Below are 9,881 nucleotides of genomic sequence, written 5' to 3'. Positions count from 1 at the left end.
TTGATCATAAGGTACTTTGCCTTCTATATGTGAGTGATGAGAAATGGATTTGGCACAGAAGGTTGGGTCATTATAACTAGAGATTAACCTCTAAACTTAACAAGTTAAAACTTGTTAAAGGATTTCCATGTCTCAATTATCACTCAGATGATCTTTATGGAGCACGCCAAGTAGGAAAAATCAGCAAAACTTCTTTCAAATCTAAAAACTTTGTCTCTACCTCTAGACCCTTATAACCGCTTCACATTGATTTGTTTGGTTATGTTAGTACTACATCAATCAATAGGAAGAAATATGGTCTAGTCAATGTTGATGACTATAGAAGATGGACTTGGGTTAAATTCCTGAGAACCAAGGATGAATCATATGATGTGTTCAACAACTTCTACATATAAGTACAAACTGAAAAAGAATCTAAAATTTTAAAGGTAAGAAGTGATCATCATGGTGAATTTGAAAATAAGCCATTTGAACTATTTTTTTGAAAAAATATGGAATTCTCCATGAGTTCTCTTCTCCTAGAACTCCACAACAAAATGGAGTTGTATAAACAAAGAATATATATGTACAAGAAATGGGCAGATCCATGATCCATGAAAATAACTTACCTAAGTACTTGTGGGCAGAAGCTGTAAACACAACATACTATCTTCAGAATGGAATCTATATTAGACCTATTCTGAACAAGACATCATATAAGTTGTTCAAGGGAAGAAATCCAAGAATCTCTTATTTCCATCAATTTGGATGTACTTGTTACATTTTAAACAACAAAGCCTATCTAAATAAATTTGATGCTAAAGCTCAGAAGGGTATATTTTCGGTATACTCTGAATGCTCTAAAACATATAGAGTGTATAACTCTGAAACCAATGTGCTTGAAGAGTCAATACACATAAAATTTGATGGTAACGAGTCTGACAGTAAAATGCCAGAGCTAGTTCAATTTTTTTTTAGAAATCTGTGTATCCAAAGACACATCAGGAGCTATAGGTCAAGAATTTGGAAGTTCATAAGCAATCAATCCTTCTAGAGATGAATGCTCAGAAGCCATCTGAACTCCAAAATATAATGATCTAGAAATTAATCCTACCTCTGAAGCTCATCCTGACAATGAAGAATCTGAAGAAGCACGAGATGACTTTTCAGATGCATCACAATCCATAGTTAATTCTTGGAAACAAAGATAGCCCTAGAAATACATACTCTACCTTCAGAGAAGAGCATTCAATGATAGGACTACTCTACATGACTGGACCTACTTCTATTGATGAAACAATTTATGATGATTGATGGATTGCGGCTATGCAAGAAGAGTTAAATTAGTTTTAAAGGAATGTTGTCTAGAATCTAGTATCCAAACCTTCACAGAAGAACATTATTGGAATAAAATGGGTATTCAGAAACAAGTTTAATGAGTAAGGAGAAGTGGTAAGAAATAAGTCTAGACTTGTAGCTCAAGGGTATATCCAAGAACAGGATAACCACACCTTGTTCAAAAAGTTCTCCCGTGATGGGAAAGTTGTTGCCCTGATTGTTTATGTTGATGATATTGTCCTTATTGGAGACAATACAGTGGAAATGGAAAGGGAGAAAGAAAAATTGGCAATAGGCTTTGAAATCAAGGACTTGGTATTCATGAGATATTTTCTAGGTACGAAGGTTGTTCGGTCAAAGAACGGTATTGTGAATTCACAACAGAAATACATTATAGACTTATTGAAAGAAACATGAATGAGTGGATGTCGTCCTACAGATACACCTATGGATCCTAATGTTAAACTTTAGGGAGAAGGTAGTGTTTCTGTTGATACTGAGCGATAACAGATATTGATTGGAAAACTGATTTATTTATCACACACCCGACCCGATATTGCTTTCTCAGTTAGTGTAGTTAGTCAGTTTATGCATTCTTCTTTCGTGGAACATCTTAAGGCAGTCTATAGGATACTGATATATTTGAAGGAAATCCTGAAAAATGATTATTTTTTAAGAAGACTAGTGAAAGAAATGTGTCTATCTTCACCGATGTTGATTGGGCAAGTTCTTTCACAGATAGAAGATCAACATCTGGATAATGTACCTGTGTTTGGGATAATCTTATGACATGGAGGAGCAAGAAACAAGGAGTAGTGCGGAAACCGAGTTTAGAGCTATGTCTCAAGGTATTTATGAAGGATTATGGATCCTTAGAGTCCTAGAAGAACATAATATGAAAATTGAGCTTCCATTGAAATTATACTCTGATAGTAAATATGTTATTAACATAGCTCATAATCCAGTTCAACATGACAAAATCAAGCATATTAGGATTGATCGACACTTCATAAAGGAGAAGTTAGATGTTGGAATCATATGTCTACCTTTCATGATTTCGAGTCAGCAAACTACGGATATCCTGACCAAAAATTTGGCAAGACCTATCTCTGAGCATTTGATAGACAAGTTGGATATGGTAGATATCTATGCACCAACTTGAGGGGGTGTTGGAAAATATTTTATTTTCGATTTTATTATTTCCTTCAGTACTCCTTTTATTTTCATTTATTCTCCATTAAGGAGAGAATAAATATAATAAATGTATCTCTATTATATAAACTAACCTAAGGCTGAAGAATAAAATAAAACAAAACAATATTATATATATATATATATATATATATATATATATATATATATATATATATATATATATATATATATATATATATATATATATATATATATATATATATAAAAATATATATATATATATATAAATATATATATATATATATATAATACTTCTGCAATGTTAGCGAAATTTGGTTTATCCCCAGTAAAAAGAATTGGATCACCCATTGAAATGTTAAAATTTTGTGTCTTTTGTCCCATAAATTCAACATGTATCCCCTATAATTTTTTTTTGTTTACCCCAGATTCAGTGTTCAAATTTTATGCTTAGGGAGGGAATAAAAAAAACTATTACATAAGGAATTCAAAAAAAATGATATTATAAAGGATAAAGCGAAGATGTTATATATATATATATATATATATATATATATATATATATATATATATATATATATATATATATATATATATATATATATATATATATATGTGTGTGTGTGTGTGTGTGTCTGTGTGCTGAAGGTCTTATGACCTATAGAATATATTTGAAACTGTTCTAGAATAACACCACATCCATGTAGACTCGTCAGATAATTGAAACATGGTCATCAAATGACATAACGAATTATATGTGGGCATTTGTCACCCTATACGATTATGATTACAAATGAAGGATGAAGGGCAAAAGAAACTCTAATAATACCCGCAGAACCAATGTACACACTCTTGAAAATTTAAAAATATTTTCTCATTTGTCTCTTTCATTGATCGATTTGAGCATTAAAGTGTTTTGCAAATACTATCCTCATCACTCCTATAATTGAGAAAAAATGCTCAAGATCGATGCATCATTGAACATGAACATTTTTATCTTGTCATTACCAAGTCAGTATTGAAATATTTTGATTTGGACAAGATCACAAATCAACAAATAATTTTTTTTTAACTTTATAAGTAAGGATCACATAATTTCTAATATAACAAAAATCATATTAGAAATTAAGAGATTAGTAATAGTACAAAGTTACAGTCTGGAATAACTTTGAACCTCTCTTGAGTGTGACCCCAACCTTAATTGATTGTAAGAATCAAAAACTGTAATTGTGTGCTCTCTATGACTTCTTTCAACCTCTTTGAAACTTAGTTTTTATAGGCCAGCTTGCCTTTGAATAAATTATTCCAAGAAAATAGTACAAATATAGAATAAAATATTTCTCTAAAACCAAATGGAACTAAAGTTTTCCTCTCTTTTTGTTTTTGCCCAAGATTCTTTTTCACTTGGTTCAATTTCACATAATGACAACATTAGAGAAAACTTTGTCTGTTTCTATATACCCTTACTTTGTTAATGTCAATTTGATTATTGTCCATTCTTATCTTTAATTCAAGAATAATTAGTCATTGACCTTGCATTACCACATTTTGACAATTATTTTCATATATTATTCTTGAAGCCTTATATGAATATAAGAGAGAGAATTTTATCCCATTATTATTATCACCATTTCAATCTTCTTCTTTCCTCAATAAGAATCAACTCCCAAAGAGTTCTCTTAACTACCTCATAAACTATTTTCCTAATATCTGAGTTTAGCAAGTTCATGTCAATATTTTGATATGAGAGAGGTTTGGAATATAGGAACATGCAGTCAACAACAAGAAGAAGAAAAATCATCTAATACAAACACTATTATGAGCCGTTTTGAGTCACCAACTTCTGCTTTTTATGCAACAGAAACCTGCATGGGTTTTGCAGAATTTGATAATAATCAATCTTTGAATACTCAAGTACATAAGATCAATGATTTGGAGTACCCTTTATGTCAACATTTAAGGGAAAACAATCAATTTTTGGATTCATCAAACCAATCTGATCCCAACTTTGAACTGTCAAATACTTTGCAAGCATTGGTCAAATCTCAATTGAATGGTAATCAATGTGTTAGATTACCAGAAAACTCCGACAATTTTTCATGCGAGAATTTTCCTAGAATCAGGCCTTTTCCATTTGAACAACAAAAGTTGTATTTCGACGATCTTGCCTCAGTTAACAGAAGCTCATCATTTTGTAACAAAGGAAATCATGACTATATGGTAAGCCCGTTTGAAAAATAAATCTTGTACGGCCTCTTCTATCTCTCTAGCAACACTCAGTCGTTAAATTAATTTAACGACTGAGATCCTGATAGAGAGTAAGAAGAGGATCTGTGTCGCAATGAATGATTTATCTTGTCTCAAATCTTTGAAGATTTCCGATAGTGTTATTATTGCATCTTTTTGTAGGTTGCTCGCGGAGCTTATCACTTATCTGTAGAGCAACTGAATTTCTCTTCTCAACATGAGAAGTTATCTCCAACAATTTCATCAGCAAGTTTCTCAAATTCTCTTGGAAACTCTTCTTCTAATGGAAATGTAGTCTCGAGTAAAACCAGAATTAGGTGGACAAAGGATCTTCATGAGAAGTTTGTCGAGTGTGTGAATCGCCTCGGTGGTGCTGACAGTAAGTATAGCTTATAGAATTTTCAATAGAGCAAAAATGTTGAAAAATAATCTAATAGTCCTCTATTGTTTCCTGATAATAGAGGCAACACCAAAAGCTATACTGAAGATGATGGATTCTGAAGGTTTGACCATATTTCATGTGAAAAGTCATTTGCAGAAATATAGAACTATAAAATTCATGCCAGAGTCAGCTTCAGGTAATTTTTAGTTTGATGAGTTTCTTTTAAATTTTTTTAGTATTTTTTTGTGTTTGGATTTACTGAATTTCATGCCATAAATGATAAGTATGTGTTTTTGTTTTATAGTGTTTGTAAATGGATAGAATATATGTTTCTCCATTTGGCCTTGTTTTTTATTGAGAAGTTCTTGATAAGGCTTAAATTAAGTAAAGCAAATTATTCATAGTGAATAATGTGAGTGGTTAAATAGGATTAAAATATATAAAGTTGCAATGTAGAATAAATGCCTTTATATCCACTACTATGGTGGAAGTTTCAACAAGTATATGCCAAATATTTCTAAATTAGACTCGAAATGGTAGAGATTAATTCTTCGAGTTAAAAAATATTATAATGAGTTGTAAAGCTCTTTTACTTAAAGAATTTAATACAACTATGTGTCCAGAGTTGAATTAAACCTAAATTTTCAGATAAAATTGAAAGAGATCTTTTACCATCTTAAGTTCAATACTCTTCGATTTTGATTTAGATGTGATTGATTAGTGGTTTAAATTTAATTATTCATATGTTTCCTATTTCAGGAAAATCTGACAAAAGAATCCATACAGAGGATCTGCATCATGTTGGTGTTAAAGCGTAATGCTTTTTTTTTTATGCCTAATCTTCTATTGTGTTCTTATAATTGAGTATGACACTGAACCATACTCAATATATATTGATACTTCAACTAAATATACACTATTCTTGATTTGTAGTGGCTTTCAAATTAAGGAAGCACTTCAACTTCAATTAGATGCACAAAGACGTCTTCATGAACAATTAGAGGTATATACTCTTACTGACTTCATAATATTTAACATAAAATATGTGTAGGGTGTTTGATACGTTGGTGTCAAACACCTGACACATATTCTTCAATTAATTTATTTTTTAAAATTATTATCAGTGTCGTGTCGTGTCTATGTTAGTAATTCATAGTTTATTTACTTCAGATTCAAAGAACATTACAATTGCGACTTGAGGAACAAGGCAAACAGCTGAAGAAAATGTTTGATCAGCAGCAAAAGAGCTGTAACAACTTCTTCAATACTCCAGCTACAGTCAATGATGATGGTACAAAAATTAGTCACAAAGATGTTGAAGTTTCTATTTCGGAAGGGGCTGAAAATTCTTTATTCCCTTGTAAAACATCTCTGGATACATAATTTGGTAGTTTTGTATAAATTTGTAGTTTCCCTGAAGCTTACTCCTTGTAAGCAACAGAAAAATCTCACCATGCAATTTTGCTATGGGAATAAAAGTATTGTTGATCCTACAAATATGAACTCAGTGAATTAATTAGTACAGATATATTCTAGTATTGTTGTTGTTGTAATCCGATAGAAACCATAAGCATTGTACAGTTGTATTAAAGTAAACCATAATAGCATTATTGAGGAAAAATATATATTAAATCTGCACTAGTTCAAGTTTTACTAAATAATTATTTGATTCACTATGATTGGATTTATTCCCCACCACCAAAATGTCATTGTGAAAATAATCGTGTAAAATTAACTGGTTGACGGAAAGGTTAATTTAGATTTAATACTTTTTTTGATCTTATATTTTGTGTTTGAAAATCATTTTGGTCTCAGAACATATCATATTAGTCATTTCATTTAAACGTGTATCATTCAATTTTTTGATTGATTTAGCAACTGAAAAACTGGTCACTAAAATTATTTTATAGGTTTTATTTGTTATTTTTCATCTTCTTTGTCAAACCCACAAAGTTCAAAAATTTCAAAACATAAACACTCAACGTGAGAGGCACGCCAACTCCCTGTTCTCCTTAATTAGTTAGAATTTGGGTGAGTTTGCACGCTTATTTTGACAAAGTATGAAGAGATCCAAAATCTCTATTTTTAAAAATGTTAAAATTTTAAGTTTTTGTTTGTGGTTGTTGGTATATCAAGTGTGAGTATAAGTCTCACATTAGATGGAAAAGAGGAAGTTAAACACTTTATAAGTGAGAATACACACAAACCTAGTGCCTTAAGATTTTAGATTAATATGTGGTGTCTCTCTCTCACTTGTGTGGTTACTCCTAAAAACCCGGTGTGATGATCCTCAGACCCCTTTATGACCCAACAATGGTATCAGAGTCTGGTTCGACCGGAGCTCCTAGTATCAAAAGTCTTTCTGCAAGGGTGTTCAGGTGGCGTGTTCCATTAGGTACAACAACGACAGTTCAAGTAGAGATTGGTGAAAAACTTCCATTTGAGGGGGAGAATACCCATAATAATGGATGAACTCACACTTGAGGGGGAGATTGTTGGTATATCAAATGTGCATATGAGTTCCACATTGGATAGACAAACAAATGCTAAACACTTTATAAGTGAGAAGACTCATAAACCAAATGCCTTAAGGTTCTGGGTTAATATATGGTGTCCAACTCATTTTAAAGTGAGTGTTTAAAACCCATTATGATGATCCCCGGACCCCCTCGACTCGGTAACTAGAGCTTCAAACTGATTAGGAGTAACAATAAAACCATGCTCCTTGCGTCTAACTTCTTCATTAAGCATGTTATCTTTAAGGTTTGAATTTTCTTAGTGTCATGACCAACAATCAGCATATCATTAACATATTATAAGAGAATAATATAATCACCATCAGAAAATTTCTTCACAATTATCAACAATGGTTTTACAATAACCATTTATTTTCATGAAAGAATCAAACTTTTTGTACCATTGTCGTGGAGCTTGCTTGAGACCATACAAACTTTTCTTCAATCTACAAACAAGCTCTTTTTTATCTTTGACTTTGAAGCCCCCAGGTTGCTCCATATAGTCTCTTCCTTCAAACCACCATGAAGGAATGCAATTTTCACATCAAGTTGTTCAACCTCTAGATTCAAGCTAGTTGTTAATCCTATCGCAACTCGAATAGATGTCATATTCACCACATGTGAGAAAATTTCTTCTAAGTCAATACATTTTCATTGATTAAAGCCTTTCACAACCAATCTTGCTTTGTATCTTGGTTGAGATTTATTTTCTTCGAGCTTTATCTTGTCTACCCATTTATTCTTGAGTGCTCTTCTATCCTTAGGAAATCTCACTAACTAAAATGTGTGATTCTCATGCAAGGAATTCATCTCTTCTTGCATGACTTTCAACCATTTTTCTTTATCAACATTTTGAATGGCCTCTTGGTAGTATTTTGGCTCTCCACTATCAGTGATCATCACATACTCGTGTGGAAGATATCTTTGAGAAATTTGTCACTCTCTAGTATACCTTCTCAACTCAGGTTCAACCGGTGGCTCAGGTGGAGCCTTTTTAACTTACTCATCGTGATAAGTTTCTTGGTCATTAGTTACATTCTCATCATCTACCTATATATCTCCCCCATTAACAAAATTTCCACTAGGAGATTTAGGCACAACATCAATGCAACTTCTACCATCATATTTTGGATTCTCCGTTTTATCAAAATTTTCAATAGTTTGATCTTCAAGAAATATCACATCACGACTTATAATGATTTTCTTGTCAACTAGATCTCACAACCTATAACCAAACTCTACATGACCATAACCTACAAACACACATTGTTTACATATTTTATCAAACTTGAATCTCTCATATCATGGGATGTGAACAAAGTCCCTACAACCAAACACTCTCAAGTAACCATAAGAGATATCTTTGGATGTCCATACTTTGTTGGGTCATGAGGGGGACTGGGGATCATCACATCAGGATTTTTAGGAGCAATCACACAAGTGAGAGAGGTACCACATATTAACCCAAACCCTTAAGGCATTGGGTTTATAGGTCTTCTCACTTATAAAGTGTTCAACATTCACTTTTCCATCTGATGTGGGACTCATAATCACACTTGATATACCAACAATATCTTCCTCAAATTTGAGTCCATCCATTATTATAAGTATGCCCCCCCCCCCCCTCAAATTGAAGATTTTTCATCCATATCTACTTGCACCGCCGTTTGTAGGGAAGACTTTTGATACAAGGAACCCTAGTTGAACTAGGCCCTGGTACCACTGTTAGGCCATGACAGGTTTCAGGATCATTACAAGGGGTTTTTAACACCCACTTTAAAAAAAAATCGACACCATATATTAACCTAAAACCTTAAGGCATTGAGTTTATGGATCTTCTTGCTTATAAAATGCTTAACATCCACTTTTTTATCCAATGTGGGACTCATACTCAAACTTGATATACCAACAGTGATGTACCCCTTTGTTATGTCGGTGTTGAAAAATCATCAATATTGATATGATTTAACATCGATAAAGCTGGAATTGATGTGCATCTTTGTGATGTTATTTCTGCAGTTAAACTCAAAGTACCAACTTCTAACGAATGAAGTTAGTGTTCAAACAGGTTATTTTCAATAAGTCAATGATAAATGTTAGATATGATTGTATATAAGGAGAATTTGTCGTTTGAGTATAGTTTTTTTTAGTTATATCCCATTTTTAGACAAGACCATTTTTATTTTGCCGTATTGTTAGATTTATGGAACCTTGTTTTGAAAATGGTATTCTTTTAAAAAAAGGAA

The 9,881-nt window shown here is 32.2% G+C and overlaps 1 protein-coding gene across 1 annotated transcript; it reads left to right on the top strand.

Annotated features, from left to right (window-relative positions):
• The first annotated feature begins 4,041 nt into the window (after nt 1-4,041).
• On the top strand, nt 4,042-6,734 carry LOC127126240 (myb family transcription factor PHL5). Its single transcript, XM_051055126.1, has 6 exons — nt 4,042-4,710; nt 4,900-5,116; nt 5,199-5,315; nt 5,879-5,933; nt 6,053-6,122; nt 6,290-6,734. Exons 1-6 carry the CDS (start codon nt 4,234-4,236, stop codon nt 6,500-6,502), a joined length of 1,149 nt encoding a protein of 382 aa, XP_050911083.1. The 5' UTR covers nt 4,042-4,233; the 3' UTR covers nt 6,503-6,734.
• The last annotated feature ends 3,147 nt before the right edge of the window (nt 6,735-9,881 follow it).

The sequence above is a fragment of the Lathyrus oleraceus genome, chromosome 3 (genome assembly GCF_024323335.1).
Source record: "Lathyrus oleraceus cultivar Zhongwan6 chromosome 3, CAAS_Psat_ZW6_1.0, whole genome shotgun sequence".
Taxonomy (NCBI): Eukaryota; Viridiplantae; Streptophyta; class Magnoliopsida; order Fabales; family Fabaceae; genus Lathyrus; species Lathyrus oleraceus.
Note: the sequence above shows the minus strand (reverse complement) of the source record. Positions and strands in the feature narration are given on the sequence as shown.

What these genes read in the sequence shown, in the direction of transcription:
- LOC127126240 (XM_051055126.1), top strand. Translation starts at nt 4,234, where the DNA reads ATGAGAGAGGTTTGGAATATAGGAACATGCAGTCAACAACAAGAAGAA. An exon ending in TCGCCTCGGTGGTGCTGACA is followed by an intron (nt 5,117 to 5,198) that starts GTAAGTATAGCT and finishes TCCTGATAATAG; the next exon opens with AGGCAACACCAAAAGCTATA. An exon ending in GTCTTCATGAACAATTAGAG is followed by an intron (nt 6,123 to 6,289) that starts GTATATACTCTT and finishes TATTTACTTCAG; the next exon opens with ATTCAAAGAACATTACAATT.